Source organism: Narcine bancroftii, chromosome 7, assembly GCF_036971445.1.
Source record: "Narcine bancroftii isolate sNarBan1 chromosome 7, sNarBan1.hap1, whole genome shotgun sequence".
In the NCBI taxonomy this organism is placed as follows: domain Eukaryota; kingdom Metazoa; phylum Chordata; class Chondrichthyes; order Torpediniformes; family Narcinidae; genus Narcine; species Narcine bancroftii.
The window spans coordinates 198,164,903-198,190,295 of record NC_091475.1 but is presented as its reverse complement, the minus strand read 5'-3'; the positions used below and the strand labels follow the sequence as shown (position 1 = coordinate 198,190,295).

At 42.2% G+C, this 25,393-nt stretch overlaps 1 protein-coding gene across 3 annotated transcripts in view; it reads left to right on the top strand.

The window, feature by feature from the left end:
• The first annotated feature begins 1,899 nt into the window (after positions 1-1,899).
• The window catches only part of tubgcp5 (tubulin gamma complex component 5), a 66,099-nt gene continuing 42,605 nt past the window's right edge, over positions 1,900-25,393 (top strand). The window contains exons 1-11 of one of the 3 annotated variants that reach the window (XM_069891917.1): positions 1,900-1,982; positions 2,991-3,345; positions 4,881-4,934; positions 5,021-5,129; positions 12,992-13,099; positions 13,947-14,043; positions 16,726-16,805; positions 17,199-17,334; positions 19,865-19,982; positions 21,183-21,272; positions 22,389-22,482. In XM_069891917.1, coding sequence (XP_069748018.1) covers positions 3,227-3,345; positions 4,881-4,934; positions 5,021-5,129; positions 12,992-13,099; positions 13,947-14,043; positions 16,726-16,805; positions 17,199-17,334; positions 19,865-19,982; positions 21,183-21,272; positions 22,389-22,482 — 1,005 coding nt within the window. In that variant the 5' untranslated portion in view covers positions 1,900-1,982; positions 2,991-3,226. Of the gene's footprint in view, positions 1,983-2,990; positions 3,346-4,880; positions 4,935-5,020; positions 5,130-12,991; positions 13,100-13,599; positions 13,646-13,946; positions 14,044-16,725; positions 16,806-17,198; positions 17,335-19,864; positions 19,983-21,182; positions 21,273-22,388; positions 22,483-25,393 lie in introns of those variants that run through there. The other 2 variants (XM_069891918.1, XM_069891919.1) reach the window with 2 other exon arrangements.

Below are 25,393 nucleotides of genomic sequence, written 5' to 3'. Positions count from 1 at the left end.
TGCCCAATGGGTTAACTTGCAGTTTGAGTGAATAGTAAAGAAGGCAAATGCAATGTTAGCATTAGTTTTGGGAGGACTAGAATATAAAAGCAAGGATGGAATGATATGGCTTTGTAAGGTGTTGGTCAGATCACCTTTGGAGTATTGCAAGCAGTTTAGGCCCCATATCTATGGAAGGATGCACTGGCATTGAAGAGTGCCCAGAGGAGGTAAATGAGAATGATCAAGGGATTAGAGGATGAATGGATGAGAGTGTTTGATGGCTCTGGGCTTGTATTTGCTGGAGTTTAGAAGGATGAAGGAGAATCTCATTGAAACCTAGCAAATGTTGAAAAGTCTGGATAGAGTGGACATGGAAAAGATGCTTCCAATGGTGAGTCGTGGACCAGAGGACACAGCCTCAGAATAAAAAGACATCCCTTTAGAACAGAGACGAGGAGAAATTTCTTCTGCCAGAAGGTGGTGAATCACTGGAATATGGCTATGGAGGCCAAGGTGTTGGGCTTATTTAAAGAAAGAGATTGAAAGGTTTTTGATTTGTCAGGGTGTCAAAGGTTATGAGGAGAAATCAGGGAAATGGTCTTCACAGGAAGAAAATATCACCCATGTTTCAAATGACAGCAGCTCTTTGGGACGAATGTCCTAATTCTGCTCCTATGTCTTATGGACTATCACTATTTGCCTTATCTATGCAGCTCATGATTTTATATACTGTAATCGTCAATCCCATGTAATAGTCAGCCCCCATTTTTTGGCCCAAAAATTGATCTTTTCTGTTTGACCCATATAAAAGTTGATCCCTTCCGCACATCCAAGCTCCTCATGCCCCGACTGTCTGCCCATCTGAGCTCCTGACACCCGATTGTAAACCTTCACCCTGGCCTCCCATCCACCAGAGCACCTGAGATCCTGGCCACAGTCTCTCTCCTAGGCCCTAACCGCCTGGCCACCTGAGCTCCAATGCTCTGAATGTAGACCTGACACCTGGTCCTGGCTGCCTGAGCCTTGAACGATGATGTACTTAATGCTGTCAAAATACTGTCCCATGTATCAGTTGATTCCCCGCCCCGCCCCCACCCAAAATTTGACCTGAAAAATTGGCCCCAAAAACTTGAGTTTTACATGACTATATATGGTACCAATAATGATTTTCTTGTGGAATTTCAGCTAAAATATGCTCAACACTCTGTGACAGAAGTGGGGGGGGGGGGGGGGGAGGGGGGTGGGGCGGGGTGTATGTGTGTGTTTTGTTGTAATAGACACATTTCCATTAGAACTGCATTGTAATGCACAGACTTACACAAGCAGCCCAATTAAAATACTGAAAAGTTGCAATTTTTATTTATCAAGCAACACAATTGGGATTAAAATAAATTTCTGTCACTTTTTCATTGCATTCAGTAAAACATATCATATACAATATGTACTATCCCAAGAGGATGCGTGACACTTGATTTTCTGTCGGGGCACTCTACAAATGGATGGCATTAATATCATCTTCCCTGGTTTCTGCTAGCCTCTGTTCTCCCTCTCTTCTCTTTCTTGTTATCTTCTTTCCTCCACTCCCTACCCTCTTCCCTCTCCATCCACAGAGACATCCCTGCTCCCCCCTACTTGCTAGTATGCCCCTCCCTTCCTTCCTTATCCACCTATCACTTTCTGTCTGTGCAACTGTGCTTCGCCTCCTGCCCCTCCCCCGTACCATTTAGTTCTGGCACCAGCCGATATTTTCCCATACCCTGATGAAGTGCTCAAGCCTGAAATGTTGGTTATGTATCTTTGACCTGCTGAGTTTATCCATCATTTGTCTACAGATTTTCGTGTTTTACTTTTGTCATTGTATTTGTTGATTTGTGGCTGGTTACAAGCGAGGTTGCAGCCAATCAACCACAGAGAGAAACACAAAGCTACAGATGCAGGCATGTTGAATGTCGACTGGGAACCGGAGTTGAGATGTGATGTTAAAGTTGTCTAAGACCTTGGTGAGGCCAGTTTTGGAGGATTGTGTGCATTTTTGGTCACAGGAAATATAGGAATAAGATGGAAAGAATGCAGAGACGATGTGGCTCAGACTTCAGGAACTGAGTTTCAGGTTAAAAGGTTTTGTTCCCTGGAGTGTAGGAGAATGAGGGGACTTTTGACTTAAAATTATGAGGAGGATAGACAGAGTAAATGCAGATAGGGTTTTTCCACTGAGATCCAAACCAGAGGGCATGGGTTTAGGGTGAAAAGTTTAGAGGGAACAGCAGGGGGGATCTTGAGTGACAGAGAGTGGGGGAAGCTTCCAGCTGAAATGCGGGCTCAATTTTAACATTTAAGAGGAATTTGGACGGGCACATGAGTGGGGGTGGGAGGGGGGATGAGTGGGGGTAGGGGGGAGGGAGGGAGGGGAAGGGGGGAGGGAGGGAGGGGAAGGGGGGAGGGAGGGAGGGGAAGGGGGGAGGGAGGGAGGGGAAGGGGGGAGGGAGGGAGGGGAAGGGGGGAGGGAGGGAGGGGAAGGGGGGAGGGAGGGAGGGGAAGGGGGGAGGGAGGGAGGGGAAGGGGGGAGGGAGGGAGGGGAAGGGGGGAGGGAGGGAGGGGAAGGGGGGAGGGAGGGAGGGGAAGGGGGGAGGGAGGGAGGGGAAGGGGGGAGGGAGGGAGGGGAAGGGGGGAGGGAGGGAGGGGAAGGGGGGAGGGAGGGAGGGGAAGGGGGGAGGGAGGGAGGGGAAGGGGGGAGGGAGGGAGGGGAAGGGGGGAGGGAGGGAGGGGAAGGGGGGAGGGAGGGAGGGGAAGGGGGGAGGGAGGGGGGGGTGCAGGTCAGTGAGACGAGGAAAGCCATGGGCCCGGCATCGACCTGAGTGGCCTGTAATTGTTCGATGGAAGGTCCTCCCTCGGTAGCAATGGTCAGTCAACGTTTCGGGTAGGGTCTCTTCACCCTCATAGACACCTCGATGTTTGATATCCTCCCCTCCCACTTCTGGAATAAATAAAACCGTACCTTTCCCCGGTAGCGACCTGACGTCTCCATGACGACGGCACCAACCCTGGCGGGAACAGAAGGTAGTACTTCCGGCTGCGCGAACGAATACTTCCGGCTGCGCGAACGAATACTTCCGGCTGCGCGAACGAATACTTCCGGCTGAGCGATCGAATACTTCCGGGCTGCTTTGCGCCTCCTCTGGCGGAGTTTTGACAACTGGGGTCTCAAAAAAAAAGGGGGGGGGGGTGGTTTAATTTGTTTGCAAGTATGGCGCTTTGGAACAGGTTCGAAAAGGATTTGAAGAGGTTGATCCGGCAAGTCACTGGAGTTCCGGAGGAGGACCCTGATTTCCAGATCGCACTGCAGTACGCCTGGTCCAATGTCAGGTAACTGGAGGGGTGGAGGGAGGGGGGGAGGGGGGGAGGGGGGGGGCAAAGTGGTGAAGGGGGCAACGGTGGGGTGTAGGGGTGAGGCCCGAACGATGAAGGGGGTGGGGAGGAGTGAAGGGATGGCAGGGGTGAAGGGTTGGTGGGTTGAAGAGGGTGAAGGGGGTAGTGCAAGGATATTATGGGGCGGCGTGAAGGAGGGTGGGTAAGAAAGGGCAGCGGGGGTGGGGGGGGAGGATGAGGGGTAAGGTCATAAGAAGTGGAGGGTGGGCAGTGAAGTGAGGCAACAGCGAAGAAAGGGTGGGTAAGGAGGGGAGGGGTGAGAATGAGGGGTAGGGAATGCAAGTTGGGAGGGTGGACTGAGGTGAGGGAGCAGTGAGGTGAACGAGAGTGAGGAAGGGCTACGGGATGAGGGAGGGGGTGATGAGCAAGAAGGGGCAGCAGTGTGAAAGAGGGCGAAGTGGGGGAGAGTCAGGTCAGGGCGAATTAGTTGCAGTGAGAAGAGAAATTAGTTGCTGGTGGATGAAGGGGGTGGCAGTGAGTGAGAAAAGTGATGTGATGCAGAAGTTGGGATCAGAGTGAGTAGGTGGGCACACGTAAAGGGGGTTGAGTGGATTTTGGGGTGAGTGGTGAAGTGCAGGGTGCTATTGGGGTTGGGTGGGCTGTTGATAGGACTGAGTGGGTTGATATGTTGAAGGAGTGATAGTGAGGGTTTTGATGGAGGGAGATGTTGCAATACAAGTTGGGATTGGTTTTGTGACGGTTTTTTTAAGGGTTAATCAAGTAAATGATCAATTTGGAGCTACCTTCCTATAAATAGGAACTCAGTAAGCACACCTGGTTAGTCTGCTGCAGTGAAATAGTAGAGGGGAATCCGCAACCAGAGATATTTAATCCAGCATCAAATTCTGCAAACGCTGAAAATCTAAAATACACCATCAGATTCCTCAACAGCAAATTCAATCAGGAACTAATTTAAGGACTCTTGCACTTTATTGATTTAAAAAAAAATCTCTCTGTAATGCACAGTTTGTTTACATTTCTGGATTTTTTTTTTAACATGTGTATGTTGAGTACAGTTTTTTGCACTACCAATAAGTGGTCATTTTGCCTTGCCCGCAGGAAAAAAAAATCTCAGCGTTGTATGTGATGTCAAGTATTACTCTAACAATAAATCTGAAAAGATGACAATGCTCAAATCATTCAGCATCTGTGCAGTGAAAAACAAAGTTAAACATTTCAGGTTGATGACCTTTCAACAAGGAAGCTTGTTCTGGATTCATCACTTTTTTCCTTTTCAAGTCTTTTTGAATGCACAGAAAAGTAGACCATATCTTCATCTTGGACGACATGCAAATAGAATAAAAATTATTTTATATTTAAAATAAATTGCAAGAAAAAAAATCAGTTGTTAATCCCTGCACCTTCTGGTAAATTTTATGAGAGATGGTATTTTATCTATGATGCAAACCAATCATTATTCCAAATTTCCTATTGCATAAGATTTTGATTTAGCACTTAATTTATATTTTCAGATTCCATCAGTTTCTCGATGTTGACAGCAACAAAATAACACGTGTGATTGATGGGTAAGGTGTTCCACTTATAACTACTGACTTTGTTTTATAAAAATTGTTAAATGTGTTGATTGATGCACATTTTCTTTAATTCTTAGTATCCATGAGAAACTTACTATTCATTCAGAGCTCCCAAAAGCTGTAAGCTGGCGGAGGTTAACTGAGGAATTTTTGGAGTTGCCTCTGGAGACCGTTGAAGGGACAAAGGTAATCTGATGTCTTTTGATCTAGTTTAGTTGGTGAAATTAGATGTCAGTGGTCTGTCATATTTCATGCACTTAAGTTAAGAAGGGGTAAATTAAATGATGAGTGGGACAGATTTTTTTGCACAGAGAGTTGTAAATCCTTGGAGCAGGTTGCCAGGGATAGTGGTGGAAACAGATACAGTAAACCTAACCACTTCCCCCACCCCACCCCCCCAAAAACCTACAGGGATTGGTTGATGCAGATTTTTTTTGCCTTTTACTTGAGGCTGCCGGTTGCTGTATAATGAGAGCATTTTAGATATTCATATGAATATTCAGGGAGTACAGGGATATGAATCTTGTACAAGTGGAAGAAATTTGGTTTAATTTGGCAATGCGTTCGACACAAACTTTGTGAGCTGAAGGGCCTATGCTGTAGTGCTCTATGTTCTTTGACAAGGAATCTTCACCCCTCACCCTTGACCCCTTCTCTCATCTCAAACACTCCCCTCCCAGAGTATGTGCTTGTGGGATGGTACATTGAAGGAGTGGTGGCGAGGGTTTTGATGGAGGTGATACTGAAATATAAGGTGGGATTGGTTTTGTGAATGGGTTTGTTTAGGGTTGATCAATTGAATGATCAATTTTGAGCTACCTTTTTATAAGTAGGCACTCAGTAAGCATACCTGGTTAGTCTTCTGCTGCAATGAAACAGTAGATGGGAATCCACAACCAGAGATATTTAATCCAGCGTCAAAATACTGCAAGACCTTGATTTATTCATTTACATTTGGTGTTTTGACATTAACCACCTTGACCTCACCACTCCCTTAGCTCATTCCAAATTCACCCCTGATGAATGCACAGCAATCCACTCACTTCTGAATAGTTCTGACCTTGTCATCAAATCTACTGACAAGGGGATGCTGTTTAAATTTTATTCACAGCACAGTAGAAGCTGATTCCAGCCATTTATACCTATACCACCCAGTTACACCCAAATTAACTTACAACCCTATACATTTTGGATGATGAGAGGAAACCAGAGCACTTGGGGAAAGCCAGAGAACAGGGCGGCATGGCTAGTTTAGTTGCTAGGGTGACACTGTTATAGCACCAGCGACCCGAGATCAAATCTAATGCTGTCTGTAAGGAGTTGTACATTCTTCTCGTGTCTGCCCTGGTTTCCTGCCATCCTTCAAAACGTGAGGATTGCAGGGCCTGTTACTGTGATATATTTTAAAAACCCACACAGACATGGGAGAATGTACACCTTCCTTACAGACAGCACTGAATTTGAACCCAAGTCACTGGTACTGTAATAGCTAACCAAGCTGACCTTGTGGTCAAGTGCCCTGATATCCACTTTGCAGAGGCTAGATGCCAGCTTTCTGACATCTCATACCTCCCTCTGGACCATGACCCCCACAGATGAACACCAAGCCACCAGCTCATATCTCCCAAGTTCTCGATTCAATGGCAATAATCTGTCTTTCACATCCTTCTCCATGTTATCTGTAAGTTCCTGCTTCCTTCTCTGGACTCATGAGTGAATTATTTTAGAATAGCTGTGAAACACTAACTTTAATCCTGAAGGCCTGTCAAATATATTCCTGTTGAACCTCTTTCAGAGTTCGGTAAACAATCCATTGATTTGCTCAGTGAATAAAAACTTGATTAAGTCATCAAAGATTGGGCTGCATTTTAAATATACATTTTTTTAAAAAAGTCTGTTACCTTGATCTATGTTTCCTTATTTTCTTTCATACAAAATCTGAGAAGTCCATTGTCAGCTTCATTCCTACCAGGTACCTTTTTGCCTCCGTGATACAGTGAAAACTTTGGTTTGTGTGCTACTTGATTAATTATTTTGCATTTTGATAATATTATGCAGAATTCTATATCATTCAGGATGAAAATAAAAGTAGCCCTTTTTAAATCTGCTACTTGCTAAATTACACAATTTCATTTTTTATTTGTATTGTTGATGACCAAGTTTGCTGGGAATGGGAAGGAAACAAGAATTGCTTTCAACTTGACAGTACTTGAAGACGAAGAAGAGAACTCAGCAAGACTTCATAAAAATGGTGTTTAAATATGTGTTTATACAGTAGAATCCCCATTTAAATCAATTTAAATCAACCGGAAATGCAAACAACTGACAAAAAAACCCCTGAGGAAATAAATAAAAAAAAAAATTAAAAATAAGAATGAATAAAATTTTAAATAGAAGTTTGAAATTGTAAATGTTCTCCAAAGCAACACACAAACCCTTGGTGAAGATAAGAGCAAACATTCAGCCAGCAGAGGGCCCCGATTGTGCCCCTCCCTCAACAGCTGTTTGACTATTTTTTGAAAAAGTTGTCTTTGGCAATAAAGTTGGCAGCCCCCAGGAAAAAGGGCCAGCCAATTCTGCTCATTGCTGGGGTGACTCTCCAAAAGTGTCTCCCTGTCCCTGCCTAGTAAGAATCTTTATCTTTATTTGTATAAGGTATATTAGTAAGGCTTTATCCATCAACTTGTGGGAGGGCATGTTAATTATGACAGTGGCCTGATTAGTGTAATGGTGTTACAGTGCTAGCGACTGGTGTTCGAATTTATATTTTGTTATTTACAGGAATTATCTAATTAAAATGAAGTTTACATAATTAAATACTACAATACTGATTTTTTTTTCCAAATTACTTTACATTTTGCACTGCCTTTTTTTCTTTTAAAATGTGAATTCTTTTTTTTTTAAATTTTTTTATTTTTCACACCATAAATCACATTAGCCATGATATACACTATTTCTTTTTCACACATATACAGTGACTTTTTCTCTCCCCCCCCCTTTCCTCCCAAACCACTCCCCCACCCCCCCCCTCTCATCCATTTTAGGTATACAATCTAGGTTGCATTAAGCCAGTCAGACAATGTTGTCATTCAACAAAATTACACCAGAAATTCTACAGAGTCCATTCTTTTCTTTCCTTCTCCTTCCATCAACTTAGGTAATGTTTGTCCCCGGTAGGTTTTCGCTATTGTATTTAATGTAAGGCTCCTATACTTGTTCGAATATTTCAATATTATTTCTTAACCAATATGTTATTTTTTCTAATGGAATACATTTATTCATTTAAATTTGGTAATTTCTTCCTTTTAATTTGGTTATGTATTCCATTAATATTTAAAGACATATAGTTCAGCGTAGCCCTTTTATATTTTGTTTATCTTCTCTTTCCGTTTTTCCATCATTACTTTTCCTCCTTTTCCATTTCTGTTTTCTTATTTTCAACTCTTTATAAGACAACATTCCTACAACATCTAACATTTTCCTTATTCTCCTATTTCTATCTTATTTATCCCCAATCTCCCCTTCACCTCCTGAGTTGTCCTTTATCCCTTGTCGGACAACCACATCTCCCCTCTCCATTTGGATTTGCGAATCCACTCGCAAGCGTCAACTGATTTTGCAGTGACCGCTATTTCCCCCCACCCCGCCTCCCCCAGAAAAGATTTCACTTTTCATATGTCACAAAGGTCCCTCTTTTAATTCCCTCCTTATTCTCTCTATTCCATTACCTTCCCTTATTAATTCTTGTCTATACTATCTATATTTTCCTCTAAGTACAGATACATTCATGTATGCTCATTGTCTCTATTCACTCTTATACCTCTTTACCCGCATACATATCAATCGTGATCATTTTTACTCTCATTACCCGTCTTCATCCCTCAGTCTATTTTTGTCTTTACCCACATACATATCAATCGTGATCATTTTAACTCTCATTACCCGTCTTCCTCCCTCAGTCTATTTTTGTAATTGTTCTGCAAATTTTCGTGCTTCTTCTGGATCCGAGAATAGTCTGTTTTGTTGTCCTGGAATAAATATTTTCAATACCGCTGGATGCTTTAGTATAAATTTATACCCTTTCTTCCATAAAATCGCCTTTGCTGTATTGAACTCTTTTCTCTTCTTTAGGAGTTCAAAACTTATATCTGGATAAATGAAGATTTTTTGCCCTTTATACTCCAGTGGTTTGTTGCCCTCTCTTACTTTTTCCATTGTCTTCTCCAGTACCTTTTCTCTTGTAGTATATCTTAGGAATTTTACTACAATAGATCTTGGTTTTTGTTGTGGTTGTGGTTTAGAGGCCAATACTCTATGTGCCCTTTCTATTTCCATTTCATGCTGTAGTTCTGGACATCCTAGGGTCTTAGGGATCCAATCTTTTATAAACTCCCTCATATTCTTGCCTTCTTCATCTTCCTTAAGGCCCACTATCTTTATGTTATTTCTTCTGTTATGGTTTTCCATTGTATCTATTTTTTGAGCTAGTAGTTCTTGTGTCTCTTTAGTTTTTTTATTAGATTTCTCCAATTTCTTTTTTAAGTCTTCTACCTCCATTTCTGCTGCTACTGCCCGCTCTTCCATCTTGTCCATTTTTTTTCCCATTTCTGTTAAGGTCATCTCCATTTTATTTATTTTCTCTTCTGTGTTGTTTATTCTTTTTCTTAAATCCTTAAATTCCTGTGTTTGCCATTCTTTAAATGACTCCATGTATCCTTTAATAAGAGCAAGTATATCCTTTGCCTTGCCTATCTTTTCTTCTTCTATTTCACTGTACTCTTCCTCTTCTTCTTCCTCTGGGTTGACCATCTGTTGTTTCTTTGTTGCCCTTTCCTCCTCTTCTTTCTTGTTTCTATTGTCTTCTGTGGTCTCTTCTTGCTGCAGGTGTTCTGCAGCTGTCGTTGCCGGCTGTGGAGATCGACTCCCCAGCTGGTCCCCCCTCCCGTCGGTGTGTTTTTTTTCATTCGCATCGGCTCAGCGAGCCATTTTTGTAGTCCATTATTTACCGACCTGAGGGAGCGGGTTTCTCTCTCCGCAGCGGGCCTCTTCGGACAGGTAAGGCCTTCACCTTTTTCCTCCTTTGTCTTCTCTTCCTCTCTTCTTGCCGTTGCTTTCGATTTTTCTTTTTTTGTCGCCATCTTCTTTCCACCTTTATACTCACTTTTCTGTAACTTTTATTTCTGTGCCTTTGTGTTTTCTCTTGTTTTTCCCGACTTTTCTGGAGAGGGCTGGAGTTCACCGTCCGGCCACTACTCCATCACGTGACTCCTCCTAAAATGTGAATTCTTAATGCAGGTGTATTAGTTAGGCATTTTAACAGTGTGTCTCAATCATCCGGAAAATTCAGGTATGCAGCATCCGTGATCCCCATAGTTGCCAGATAATGGAGATTCTACTGTACTATTTTTGTATGACACAAGTAAGGGGTGTTAATGTCTCCAATCTAAAATTTTACCAAGCAAGTTATGCTTAATAAAACAGACAATGCTGTAAGCTCTCACAGATCAGGCAGCTTCTATGGAAAGAAGAACAAATTTGACTTACGGGTTGCAGATTGAAAAGATGACCCTCTGCTGACATAAGATCCTTTTTTAAATTTTTCACTCGATGAACCATATCAACCAAAATAGGTACAAACGTTTCTCATTAAATTTACACAGTGGTCTTTTGTCCCTTTTTTTTTCCCACTTTCCCTCCCTCCCCTCTACCCACCTCCCTCCCCTCTACCCACCTCCCTCCATAACCCATTAATATTCAACATATACAATATAATAAAACCATAAGACAATATTTTCACACAAAGGAAAATAAAAAAGAAAAATGTGTCATCTATTTATTACACACTGAATCTAGTCATTTTGTCTTCTTATCATTTTCATTCTCATTTTAGGGGATGGAGGTCATAGGCAAGCTCTCTCTGATATGTTCCATGTATGGTTCCCAAATTTGCTCAAACATTGTGACTTTATTTTTTAAATTATATGTTATTTTTTTCCAATGGAATACATTTATTCATTTTCATTTCCTGGATTGATTTAACCATAAATTTGGTTACTTTATTCTTTTTACTTGTGTCCAGTTTTATCCAACATTGGGTCCAAATTAAGGTTAAAATCCCCTCCTATCAATATATTTCCCTGTGTGTCTGCAATCTTCAACAAAAAAAATCCTGCATAAACTTTTGATCCTCCTCGTTAGGTGCATATATATTGAGCAAATTCCAAAATTCTGAGTCTATCTGACACTTTATCATTGCATACCTCCCTGCTGGGGCTATTATTTCCTCCTCTATTTTGATTGGTACATTTTTTTAACTAGTATGGCTACACCTCTAGCTTTTGAGTTATAGGATGCCGCCGTTATGTGCTCTACCCAGTTTCTCTTTAATTTGTTATTTGTTATTTTAAATTGTTATGTTCCGCTTCAGTTAGATGTGTTTCCTGCACAAATGCTATTTTTTCCTTCTTCAATAAATTTAGTAGCCTCTTCCTTTTAATTTGGTTATGTATTTCATTAATGTTTATAGTCATATAGTTCAACATGGCCATCTTATATTTTGCATACACCTCTTTTCCATCTCTTCACCACCTCCATCCCCCTTTTCCCTATTTTCATTTCTTAGTTTTCTCTTATTACACTTAATGTACGACAACACATTTAAGACATAAAGTACTCCCGCAGTTCCCACTTCCACCCTCCTGAGTGGCCCCATATCCCTTGCCGGGCAACCACAACTCCCCTTTTCATTTGGATTGCGATCTTGTTTGCAGCGTCAACTGATTTTGCAGTGCAGTTATTCCCCCTCTACCCAGCCCTCTCCAGAAAACACTTTTTTTAACACATATAACAAAGGTCTCTCTCTTTTTCCCCCCCCTCCCCCTTACTCCCTTCCTTCCCTTCTCTTTTCCCTCTTTAGTTCTTTACATATACATTGTTTTTACATCTTTATATATACTTTATCGCCATTCTTCATTCTTGTTACAACTCTTCATCTCTTCTCCTGTCCTGCCAACGTTCTGCGAATTCTTGTGCTTTCTCTGGATCTGAGAACAGTCTGTTTTGCTCCCCGGGTATAAATATTTTAAGCACTGCTGGATGTCTTACATGAATTTGTAACCTTTTTTCCATAAAGTTGATTTCGCTGTATCAAATTCCTTCCTCCTCTTTAAGAAAAAATACTTTTTGACCCTTGTATTCCAATGGTTTATTATCTTCTCTAACTTTATTCCTTGCCCGTTCCAGTATATTTACTCTTGTCGTGTAAGATGGATCTTGGTTTTTGATGCTCTTGTGTGCCCTTTCTATTTCCATTTCTTACTGCATTTCTGTCATTTCCAGGACCTTCGGGATCCATCCTTTTGTAAATTCCTTCTTTCCTTCCTTCTTCACCCTCCTTCAGGCCCACTATTTTTATGTTGTTTCGCCTACTATAATTTTCCAACATATCAATTTTCGAGATAACAACTCTGTGTCTCTTTAATTTTTTTGTCACTTTCTTCCAATTTTTCTCAAGACATTTACTTCCATTTCTACAGCCGTTTCACGCTCTTCCACATTCTCTCTTCCTTATTTCTGTCATTACCAGTTCTAACCTTTTCATTTTTTCTTCTATTCTTTTCATTTTCCTTTTAATTGCATTAAATTCTAATGATGACCATTCTTTTACTGATCTCATTTGTTCTTCAAAAAATATTTTATCTCTATTCTTTTCAGTTTTACCTTTTATTTCTCTGTGAAGATCTTGGTCGTCTTCTTCCTCCTGTGTCTGTATCTGTGTTTGTGTCTTCTTCTTCTCTTCTTTGTGTCTGTGTCTCTTCTGTTTTTCATGATGAGCTGCTTATATCTCTTTGTCAGGCCTCTTCTTGCTGGGCCTCTTGTTGCTGGTCCCTCCTGTGCTGCTCGTCTGTTGTTCCTTGCCCTCCAGTTGAAAGCCCTGATGTCGGGCGTCCCTCAGCTGCTCGCTCTGTGACAGCCCGCTCCTCTGCTGAGCCCCCCTCCCACTGGTGTCCTCTTTCTCCTTTGATTGCGCACTTTTGTTTGGCTCCAAGAGCCATTTTTGTAGTGTACCGGCTGGTGAGTCGCGACTCCGCAGAGCAGGCACTGACCTCGAGGGTCAGGCGCTCCTCTTCACCACAGCGTCCTGTTTCTTCATGCAGGTAAGGCCTTCTTCTTTCTTCTCCAATGACTTTTTAACTTTTTTTCCAGTTGTTCTTACTTTCTCCTTCTTGGAAGCCATCTTCTTTCTCTTCTCTGTATCTTTATCTTCTATTTCTTATATTCTATTTTTGTTGTGCTTTGCTGTTTCCTAACTTTTTTCCTATTTTCCTGGAGAGGGCTGGTTTTCCCGACCAGCCACTACTTCATCACGTGACTCCTTCTGACACAAGATCCTTGACCTCAGAAATTTGTTTCTCTTTCCTGCAGATGTTGCCTGACTGGCTGAGTGGTTCCAGCTCTTCCTGTTTTTATTTTTCGGCTTTCTGCATCGGTCTTTTAAAATTTCCAGCAGGGCTATAGTTTGTAATTGGTTTCAATTAGATAAACAATTGGTCAGAACAGAACATGGTAGTCCGCAACTGATACTGTGAGGTTGCAATAGATGGGGGGGCAAGATTCCCACTTCTTATTACAATATGTTAAACTCTGATCAATGTGAAGGATATAGTCCTGAATGAGACTCGCTGCTGGGCAGTTACATCTGAGTAAGCTCATTACATTTGATGAAATGTTATAATCTTTAAAGGAGGGGTGGACTTTGGAAAATCTTACAGAACAAGAAAATTTGGGGGTCACCTGTTCTTATTGCAAGTGTTAGCTTCACCCTTCCACAAGTTACAAAATGAAGTAAGGGTGAAAATTATAATTTTTTAGAAAAACAAAGCATGTTCTGTTAAATATTTTGCATCCATGTTTTAAAAAGTTGATTGACTTGAAAGTAGCTTTTTTGTGAATGATTCTTACAACTATTATTTGAAACGGTTTTATTTTATCCGTGTTTTCCAGACCAAAGAGCACTATGCTATACTATCTCTCTTGCTGGCCCTTTCAGATTCACCTTCCAATTCCCAGTATTCCGAGAAACCAAGAAAGAAGGAAGAAGGCAAGTGACTATTATTAATCCTTCTATCAATAGTAAAACTCTGATAATATAGTATGTTTATGGCCAAATTAGATTATCCTGACTATTGGTTGCCATTTCTATTGATACCTCAGCACTCTTGTAATCAACTATTTTTAATTTGATGTTGCACAACATGCTGAATTATCCAGTAAGCCAGGTAGGTTGGGCGGGAACGTGGGAACTGGTGCCCTGGTGAGTGGGAATGTAACATGGGAACCAGGGCCTTGATGAGTGGGAAGGGAATGGACAAACATCATCGAGTGAGTTAGATGTTGAATCATTAGGGTTTCTGAATAGTCAGATCGTGGATGATTGGGAATTTAAAAATTTTAAATTTAGACATAAAACACGTTAATAGGGCCTTTTGGCCCACGAGCCTGTGCCTCCCAATGATACCCAATTGACCTCCAACCTCTGGAATGTTTTTGAACGGTGGTAGGTAACCTGAGCACCTACAGGAAACCCATGCAGTCAAAGGGAGAACGTACAATCTCCTTACAGCACCGGATTCGAACCCGATTCTGGTTTCTGACACTCTTAACAGTGTTGTGCTAACTGCTACGTTAATTATGCCATACAGAATGTTGCTGTATTTGCACCACAGACTGATGCATAAGCACTTGGCTATCTCTGAAGTATTAGCAGTCCTTGTGTTCCCAATGGGTGTACTAGAGCTCAAATTTTTGATTAATGTTCCCCACGTTGGTCAGTGAATGCTGTTTTTTAACAATAAAGTTACCTCTTGATTTGGACGAGTTAGATGTGAACAATTTTCAGGTATGCTTCTAACCTTTATTTCATTTAAATAAGCCCATAAGTAGTTGACCAACAGTCCAGAAGAAATAGCAAATCCTAATTTTTAGAGTTACATCCTTCAGTCAGACCTTGGATTTTAGAAAAGGCTCACAAGGTCTAAAACAATCCTCGACAGCTGTTCTTGTCCAGAATTTTCTAATTTTTGTTTTAATTGTATTTGCTTCCTATTTTATCTGAAGGAAGTACTTCAGATAGAAACTGTGCATCAGGAAGCTGAGGAGAAAACTGAAAATCTTCTGTGCCCTTGATTATTCTTTCTCTTTCTTTGGCTTGGCTTCACGGACGAAGATTTATGGAGGGGTAAATGTCCATGTCAGCTGGCGGGCCTTGATTATTAGAACACAGATTATTGTAGTTCGGGCTCTTCGGACTGCTATGTTGGGCTGACCTACTCCAAGATCAATGTAACCCTTCTCTCCCTCATAGCCATCAATTTTGGGCCACTTTTTGAAATGCTCCATTTTATTTAGGTGCCTTGGTCATGCCTTGTGTGCTTGGGTCCGAATGAAAGTTGTTTCAGTTAGTTGCTGTAAATTAAGGTTTCAGTGGATAACTTGATTGATATGAAAAATGTGACTATTGTGTAACATTGAGGTGATGATGCAAACCTGAAAAATTCAAATTCACAGCGCTTTACCTTTCTGCTATTACTATACTGTGATACTTTTAGAATTATTGTTCTTTTTAAAAGCTGTTGAAATGTGATTTAATATGGGTCTTTATTGATAATCAAGATGGAGTACGCACTCCATTTTTAAAATGTAGTAGAAATGTTTGCTGCTTTAATTTAAATTCTGTTGAATAAAGATTCCATTTATTATTCTTAAAAGGTACTCAATGAACCATTGTCCCATTGTAATCAAAATAGCCTAAATAACTTCATTTCCGAGCTCTACGCCCATGCTGACATGTCTTTCCATGGCCTCGTACTGTCCCACCAAGACCACCTGTAAATTGGAGGAGCAACACTTGATTTTCCATCTGGGCACTTTCCAACTGGATGGCATTAACATGAACTAGTTTTTGCCAACCTACTTTCCGTTCTCCCTCCTTTCCCTTTCCCTTTTGTCTTCTTTCCTCCAGCTCTCCAACCCCTTCCTTCTCCATTCACAGAGCCATCCCTCCTCCCCTTGCTTGCTGTTGTGCCCTCCCTCCTTCATCAACCTGTAACCTCCTGCTCTTGGGACTGTGGTCCTCCTCCTGACCCTCCCCACCCTCCACCATTGTGTTCAGTGCCTGCCAATAATTTGTAATATAATTATTATTATTCCTATTACTGATAATTGGTCATACAGTGATGTAAATTTAAATGTTTAAAGCTCATGATTTGATGGTAGTTCTCTGTCGATTTTTTTTTTTCAGAACTTTGCAGCGGTAGCAGTTTTTTATAACTTGGCCTAATACATTCTATTTGGGGGGTAGGGTGGTGGGGGATATGTATACCAAGCATGAAGGGAGGAATTTACGCAGAGGAGAGTAAAAGGGTGTCCATATGGCTTTGCAGGTATCCTTTGAAGTTGGAGGGAGAGGTAGCAAACCACCATAGTGTGGAATAAAATTCCCAAAGGGGATGTTGGAAGAGACTGGATGGGAGGTGGTTTGAAAGCCAATGTGGGGTGCAGAAGATATGTAATGTAAAGGATTCTTGACCAAAGTGGCAAGCTCTGAAGAAAATCTTTGACAAATTAAGGGAGGGCTATAATTGAGAGTGTGCTAAATGATAGGGGAATGCATGGATGGCCATTACAAGAGAATGTTGTTGTACACAAGTTAGGAAGAAGTTAGTGACTGATTATTGGAGTAAAGTCTGTTTCACATTTTAAAAACTTATTTGTTTTTCTGCAGAGAAACATGATGACTTTGACTGGGGGAAATACTTGATGGAAGGTGAAGGAGTTGATATTGGCCCTTATCCAGACACTCCAGTGAGTAATTTGCTTCGAATTATTTTCTCTCCTCTTTCAAAAATGGAGGTACTCGCTCTACTTTGTAGCAAATGTGTTCTTGGAGACTTGGTGAGTCCTGTGTGGATGTGACAGTTGAGAAACATATGAATCCAGCCTGGCAAAGTTATCTGAGCATCATCTACATTAAGCCACCCAAGTGTTCCGAAAATTTAATTTTAAATCACTGCATCAATCTTCAAATTCTTCCCTTCACAAGATCTCTGAAATTATTAATGTTCCCACGCTCCTGATATTGGTTTCTGGTCACTTGGCATTTTTTTTTCTTCTAGTCGCACCCCTACCTTTTCACGTATCCCTAACCTCTGAGATGATTGCTAATATTATATATGTTTTATATTGGTTAATTCTTAGGAGTGGTCTGAAGAAGAAAGTGAAGACGACCTCCAAGAGTGTTTGAGCAGAGAGGATTCTGGTATTCAGGTTGATAAAACTCCACCAGAAGAACAAGCACATGTTAAGAAAACTGAGCCACATGTTTCTGCAAAAGGTATATGCTGCAAAGATCTAGTTGTCAAACCATTAATTCATTCGGTTGGGTAGTCTTCTCTTCCCTCCCTACCCATATGCAATAGGTGCACCCCCTATCCCAACATCTACCCCCCCCTGCAATAAACAGGCCTTCCAAGTGAGGCACAGTTTCACATACTTCCATTTGGTGCACTTGATGTTTCCCCCCCTCTACAACAGTGAGACCAAATGCAGCATTGAGCGGCAGTGCTCTTTCCTTGACTCAAGCTGGATCTCCTGGTTGTCAGTCATTTTAATTCTCTGCACTATTCCCATGCAGAAATGTCATCAAGTTCATCCATTGTTAGGGTGAGGCTAAAAAACAAACTCAAGGAACAAAGTTATATTCCTCCTGGGTAGCCTAGAATCTAATGGCATGAATAATAATTTCTCCAAATTTAGGACCCACCCCACCTTGTTCCACTATTTTCATCTATATTTAACAGAACAGTTAGTGCAGCAGATTTACAACACCAGTGATCCGGGTTTGAATCTGGCAAAACCTCTCTAAGGTCTCCTTGCATGGCTTGGCTAGCTTAGAAGTTAGGGCAACAGTCACAGTGAGAGCGACCCGGGTTCAAACCTGGCACACTCTGTACGTTCTCCCCTTGTCTGTATGAGTTTTCTCCGGATGTTCTGGTTTCCTTCTGCCTTTCAAAAACGTACAGGGGCTGTAGGTTGATTGAGTGTAATTGTATCACATGGGCTTGTCAGCCAAAAGGTCCTCCATCAGCCAGATCCCCACCATGACTACCAGCCCCCCCACATCTCCATTGGGTACACAAAACTCAAAATGGTCAACCAGTTTACCTATCTCGGCTGCACCATTTCATCAGATGCAAGGATCGACAATGAGATAGACAACAGACTCGCCAAGGCAAATAGCGCCTTTGGAAGACTACACAAAAGAGTCTGGAAAAACAACCAACTGAAAAACCTCACAAAGATAAGCGTATACAGAGCCGTTGTCATACCCACACTCCTGTTCGGCTCCGAATCATGGGTCCTCTACCGGCACCACCTACGGCTCCTAGAACGCTTCCACCAGCGTTGTCTCCGCTCCATCCTCAACATCCATTGGAGCGCTTTCATCCCTAACGTCGAAGTACTCGAGATGGCAGAGGTCGACAGCATCGAGTCCACGCTGCTGAAGATCCAGCTGCGCTGGATGGGTCACGTCTCCAGAATGGAGGACCATCGCCTTCCCAAGATCGTGTTATATGGCGAGCTCTCCACTGGCCACCGTGACAGAGGTGCACCAAAGAAAAGGTACAAGGACTGCCTAAAGAAATCTCTTGGTGCCTGCCACATTGACCACCGCCAGTGGGCTGATATCGCCTCAAACCGTGCATCTTGGCGCCTCACAGTTTGGCGGGCAGCAACCTCCTTTGAAGAAGACCGCAGAGCCCACCTCACTGACAAAAGGCAAAGGAGGAAAAACCCAACACCCAACCCCAACCAACCAATTTTCCCCTGCAACCGCTGCAACCGTGTCTGCCTGTCCCGCATCGGACTTGTCAGCCACAAACGAGCCTGCAGCTGACGTGGACATTTACCCCCTCCATAAATCTTCGTCCGCGAAGCCAAGTCAAAGAAGATGCCTGAAAGTCTAAATATTTTTTCTGTTTCTATTTTGCTTAAACCCACTTGTGTCTACTCCCATATCTGTCTCTCCATCTCTTTCCCTCCCTGCCCCTCCCCCCTTCAGTTGTTCAGTATTAATTTCTTGGTCCCTCAGTCTATTTTAATGCTTGCTATCTCCCCTTCCTGACGTGATCTGAAACATTGACTAAGCCTTTCTCCCCATGGATACTGCCTGGCCCGCTGGACCCCTCCAACTTCTATTTGTTCCTCCACAATTCCAGAATCTACAGTTCTTATTTTTCTTTATTTGTAAAAAGATGCATCCCTATTGGTTTACAAGGACAGTGGATGACCTTGGGTGAGTGACTTGAAGACAAGCTCTGCATTGACTATGGCTTTTGAAAGATAGCACGTGATTTCTCCCTTTTATCTTGAAACCCTGATGGGGTTTGAGTGTGGTAAGACAGGAAGGGATAGGATTAAGCTTGGCTAGGATTCTGTCTTGGCCCAGATAAGTTTGGTGGAAAATTACTACTTGAAAATGTAGCAGAGAGCTCCTTCCACGTAATTCCTATATTTAAGAGAAAAGACATTTTGAAACAAATATGGGACACTGGAATTGAGTGCACTTGCTTGGGAAATTCAGCAAGTCATGAAGCAAATGTGGATTGAATTCATGCATATTTTCAAGTATTGTTTAATGGAGAAAATATTACATGGATCCTGACAATTACTCCAATTTTTTTTTAACTGTGTAATCTTCTTGGGGACTGAAAGTGACTTGAACCTGGGAAAACTGTTGTGAAAGAACTAATCTTGCATAAAGTTGAATGCCATTCTAAAGAATTGTTTTTGATGGAATATTTGTAATTAAAATGTATTTGGTAAGGTTGTCTGATTAATTGGATTTGTTTTTTTTGACTTAGTTAGTGAATCAGAAGTTCAATTATGGTTGGAGCAGCACGTGGTCAATCAATACTGGACAAATAAATCACCCAAATGTAGTCACAGCTTTCACCTACATTCCAATTTAGCAGCTGTCTGGTAAGAAAGCATTTGCCCCTGTATTTTAATTCAGTTCAAATTTATTTGTCACATTATTACCTGGGTTATTCTGCGAGCAGCCGGCAGATAATTTACCTTATATACGTGTCTAATAGTAAAAGTTGAACCCCCTCTTTATGGCTCCAGCTGTCTACCCACCAGAGCGCTCGACACCTTTTTAAAAAAAATTTAAAGCACAGTACAGGCCCTCTGGCCCGCGAGCCCATGTCGTCCAATTGACCTACAGCCCCTGGTATGTTTTTGAACTGTGGGAGGAAACTGAAGCCCCTGGGGAAAACCCATGCAGATGCAGGGAGAACGTACAGACTCCTTACAAACAGTGCAGGATTCAAATCTTCCTGATCGTTGGCTCCGTAACAGCAGCATTGCGCTAACTGCTATGCTATCCATGCCACTGTCGACCATGGACTCTCGTCTAGGTTAGGCTGCTCGCTCACCAGAGCTTGGCACCTCAACAGTGGACTTGCCAGCTGGTTCCGGCCACCCACCCGCCCATCTGAGCTCCTATTGCCCTGAATGTAGACTTAAAACCTGGTCCCAGCCATCTGCCCACCCATCCGAGCTCCCAATGTCCCAAATGCAGACTTGCCAGGCAGGCCTGGCGACACTCCTACCCATCCAAGCTCCTGATGCCTTGAATTACGCAGGTACTTAACATGGTCAAAAGTAGTATTTGTGTAATGGTCGATCCTCAATTTTACCTTGAAAATTGGTCCAAAAATTTTGACTAATACACACACACACATATATATATATATATATATGTGGTAGAACAGCTGTATAAAGCAGAATATAGAGTTGCAATGTGAAAGATCATTTCATACAAAGCAAGGCCATTGTTCCCCCGATGACTACAGGGGAAAATCCTGTCTTTTAGCCCATTGTTGCGTGGTTTCACAGTCTTGAACCTTTTCCCCTATTGGAGTAGGGAGAAAATTGTATGCCTGGGATGTGATGAATCCGCCAGAATGTTCTGCCTTTCCTAGGCAGCAGAAAATGTAGATAGAGTCCATGGAGAGGAGGGAAGTTTGCCTAATGTTCTAAGATGTGTTCACCCTACTCTTCAACTAGTAACTTGTCCCCTGAACAATCTATAATGAAATGTTGACATGACTTACAGAGATTATATTCCACAATTTGATCATTTTTACTGATGCTGTTCACATTTCTTCACTCTAGGGAGCAAAATTTATACAATTCCGATCCATTATATTATCCAGATGAGCGAACATTTGTTACAGAAGCCCAAGTTGTACGAGAAACATTGTGGTAAGCACCAGTTGTTAGTTTTGAGGGAATTTGTACATTTCTACAAACTGTTGTTGCTTTAATTACCTTAAAGGCTCAACTATTCTTAAGATTCACTTTCTAGAAATGTTATTGTCTGGAAATATTCACTTGGTCATCCTAAATGCTGATTATAGCTTTTACACAGTCACATTGGTTGCTGGAAAACACCATTCAGTTATTCCAGTCTTGATCAGAAGGACCAATACCAGTAGAGAAAAAAGTTGAGTGGATTTAATTCCTATGTTTATTGTGTACATACAGCTGGAGGGAAAGGGCTGTGATGAGTGGAAGGGTTAGATTGATGTGGATTAGGTGTATATAGGCCAATACAACGTCATGGACCAAAGGGCCTATACTTTTCTGCATCGCTCAAGCTATTTCTTTGTATTCACCTATAAATATATATATATATATATATTTATCTGTATATCCTTGCAAAGAAGATGGTCCTTGAACTTTAAAAATGTCACCCCAAAATCAAGGGTCATCTTGTACGCCAAGAATAAAATACAAGCCTTAACAGCCAAGTCTCAGCGCTCCCCTGCACCAAGGTTAAAATCTGAACCTTAACAGTGAAATCTCAGTGCTCCACCTTGCCAAGGTTAAAATCCGAACTTTAATAGTGAAGCCTTAGCGCTCCACTGGGCCAAGTAACAATGAAGTCCCAGCATTCACCTGCGGGGTCCATCTGACTGCCATTGGCTCTGTGCAGACTTTAAACAGCCTGTTAAAGGAGATAATGATGGTTAATTTTAAAATATGCTAACAAAATTTAAACCTCGACTGGGTAATTTGCTTTTAAAATATTGTGAATTAGTATATTAAACGTGCCTAGCAGTATCACTCCACTGGTCACTGGTAAGTGCCAGACTTGGAGTAGTGTTATACAGCGAGTATAGCTCAAAACCTACATTTTAGATGGAAATTCAAAGGGTCGTCTTTTGCATGAGTTGTCTTATATGCTGGCATATATGGTATTTGTATATTTATCTATATATGGAGACCTAATTCTCTTGACAATTTCATCATTTTCATCGCCAAACTATGTCTACCGATAAATGGTTTGCATTGTAACTTAATTTTTTTTGTGTACAGGTTGCTGTCAGGAGTTGACAAAGTCTTCATGTATACATTGCATGATGGGAAAATATCAGTGAGAACTGACATCACTGTGGCTCATCTGACCCAGGTAAATAACATAATCCTTGAAGAAATATTACAGATAGATCCCAACTTGCAATGTTCTGACTTACGATATTTCAAAGTTACAATGATGGTAATCAATTTTGAATAAAAGTAAGTTGGGGTCTATCTGGTTGCTTTTCCTTCCCTAAAGAAAATTCTTCCATTCAATCAGTGCATGCAGATCACTTCCCACCGTCACCACCCCTCTAAACGTCATCATTTCAGTGCTCCTCTTGTAGCGATGTCAAGGAAATGTGCTTTGTTGGACCCAATGCCGTTTTTAAAAAAAAAAAGTGATTTGGAACTCATGCACAGCTTGCTGTCGTTGGGGAGGAAGAGAGAGATTGAAGAGGGAGAGAGGGTGATGACAATCTGTGTACGTGTTCCAAATCACAATGTAGGTTGCGAAGTGACGCCACTGCCTCTAGTTACCAGGCACCATCTCGTGCTCCTAGAAGGAGCGGGGACGTTGGTCTCCCACTGCTGCCGGGAGGCTCCTGGCAGGAGCAGGAGCTGGGATGTTGGCCTCCCAGTAAGAGCGGCGCTAGTGACTACTTGTACATGGAGATCTCAACTTAGGATAATTTCACCTTGCGATGCGAGTAACGGAACCAAACCCCATCAAAGGTATAGGACAATTCATTGAAATGTTTGATAAGAAGAGGACTCCGTCGTTGGCCAGAGTTGGAAAATCATGTTGCAGCATGGGTATGTGAACAGAGACAAGATTGCTACATAGTCATGCAAAATAAAATAAAAGCATTTGGACTGCAGTGGGCAAAGTCACACCCAGAATGTAGTAAAGATTTTGAAGATACAGATGGCTGATGCAACAGTTTCATGAACAGGAAAAATTTGGTATTATGACAAAAATTCCTCAGAGACTATCTAAATATCTTGATCATAAAGTTGTAAATTTTCGCCAGTTTATTATATGTTACTGGCAAAAACACTAGTTTGCATTGGGAAATATTGGAAACGTGGGCAAAACCCCCATGAATTTCGACATGATAGGCAATAGAACAGTGGAATGTAAAGGTGTAAAAACTGTGCAGAGCTAACTACAGGCCATGAAAGGACCAGGTTTACCATGGTGTTATCGTACACGGCCAATGGGGCGAAGTTAAGATCCGTGGTCATCTTCAAGTGCAAACTTGAACCTAAAATAAAATTCCCAGCAGGTATTTGTGTTCATTTTCATGAAAAAGGATGGATAGGTGAAAATGGCGTTAAACTATGGATAGACAATGGGTTTGGACGGGCAGCCAGGCGGTTGATGCAAGGAATGGAGTTTGCTGGTCCCAGATATGTTTCGTAGCCACTTAACCGAGAACACTAAAAGTAGACAAGCACAAATAATACTTGCATCATGGTTAGCCCGGGTGGTTTGACGTCTCTTTTGCAACCTCTAGATGTCTGCTTGAGCAAGCCATTCAAAGACCATGTGCATCAAGATTGGAATACTTGGATAATGAGTGCAGAAAAATCATTCACAAAAGACAAGGCAATCCATGCTGCATCACATGATGTGTGACTTTGTGCTCAAAGCATGGGATAAAGTGAAAGTAGAGACTAATAAAATTGTTTAAAAAGTGTGGTATCTCTTGTGCAATGGGAGATAATTCATTGTGAGACATTATCAATGAAGCTGAAGCTGCCTGAGATATAGGCTCTATAGATATAGACTCCGTCAGATATGATGACTGTTTAAACAGTGAGACTATGGATGTTCTTGCAAGGATCTTTGTCTCAGACAATGCTAGTGATATTTTGAAGGATTCTACATTTTTCAATAAAAAATTTGTTCTAATATACTGGTAGCATGAAAATTTGTTTAGGGTAGCGGCCTGTGGCCCACACCTTGGGCTGACACAGAAAATTGCCGTGGAACACGGCACCTGGCAAAACATTGTGTGGGCTGAAATGCCCGTTTCCATAAGCCACTGGGAGAGCAATGAAGCTGGCCAGTCACTGCCGGTGGATCGCAGGGGGCCCAATCAGGGCTCGGGCATCCGAGGTAACCAATTGGCAGCTGGCCCGCTCAAGCCACGCCCTGGTAGTGACTCGGCCTAGCTGACTATGAAAGGCAGAGCTGCCACTGAATAAACTCGGTGTCGAATACACTCCACTGGTGCACGTGTATTTCTTCTCCTGCGAATATGAGCTGCAGCCTTAGGGCTATAACTGAGAGCTATAAACCTAGCTGTAGCCATAGCGACCTCGCAACAGTGATGACCCCGACTGGTCCAAATGGTGCTTTGGACGTGAAGATGGAAGAGCAACCTGCAATCAACGCCATAGTGTTGAAGCTGCCCAGCTTCTGGACGTCGCAACCACGGATGTGGCTCAAGCAAGCTGAGGTGCAGTTCGCCATTCGATAATTCTCCGCTGATGACACGCGGTACTACCATGTTATTAGCACCCTTGATCAAGAAACCACAGCCCGCATCATCGATTTCCTCCAGCAGCCCCTGGAACAAGGAAGATATGTGGCCATCAAAGAGCTGTTAACCCGCATGTTTGGGCTTTCAAAGCACGAGCGTGCTACCCAACTGTTGCATATCAACGGTTCGGGGTACAGGGCCCCTTCCGCCCTCCTGAGCGAACTGCTTGGTCTCAATAATGGCCACACCACCTGTCTGTTCATCCAGCAGATCTTCCTGGAGAGGCTGCTCGAGGACATCCGGCTGCTCATTGTGGAGGAAGACTTCGATAACCCCAGGAAGGTGGCTGCCTGAGTGATCTTGCTAGAGTAGATGGGTTTTTTTCAAGGGTCGACTTATACGCCAAATAGGTGTTGAACGGTTTTTTGAGTTCAGTGCAAGGTCCCAATAGCTTATCTGGCGTATGTCGACCCCCATTTTTGAGTGAATTTTGAGAGTTTCAAGACTCGACTTGTATGCCGAAATATATAG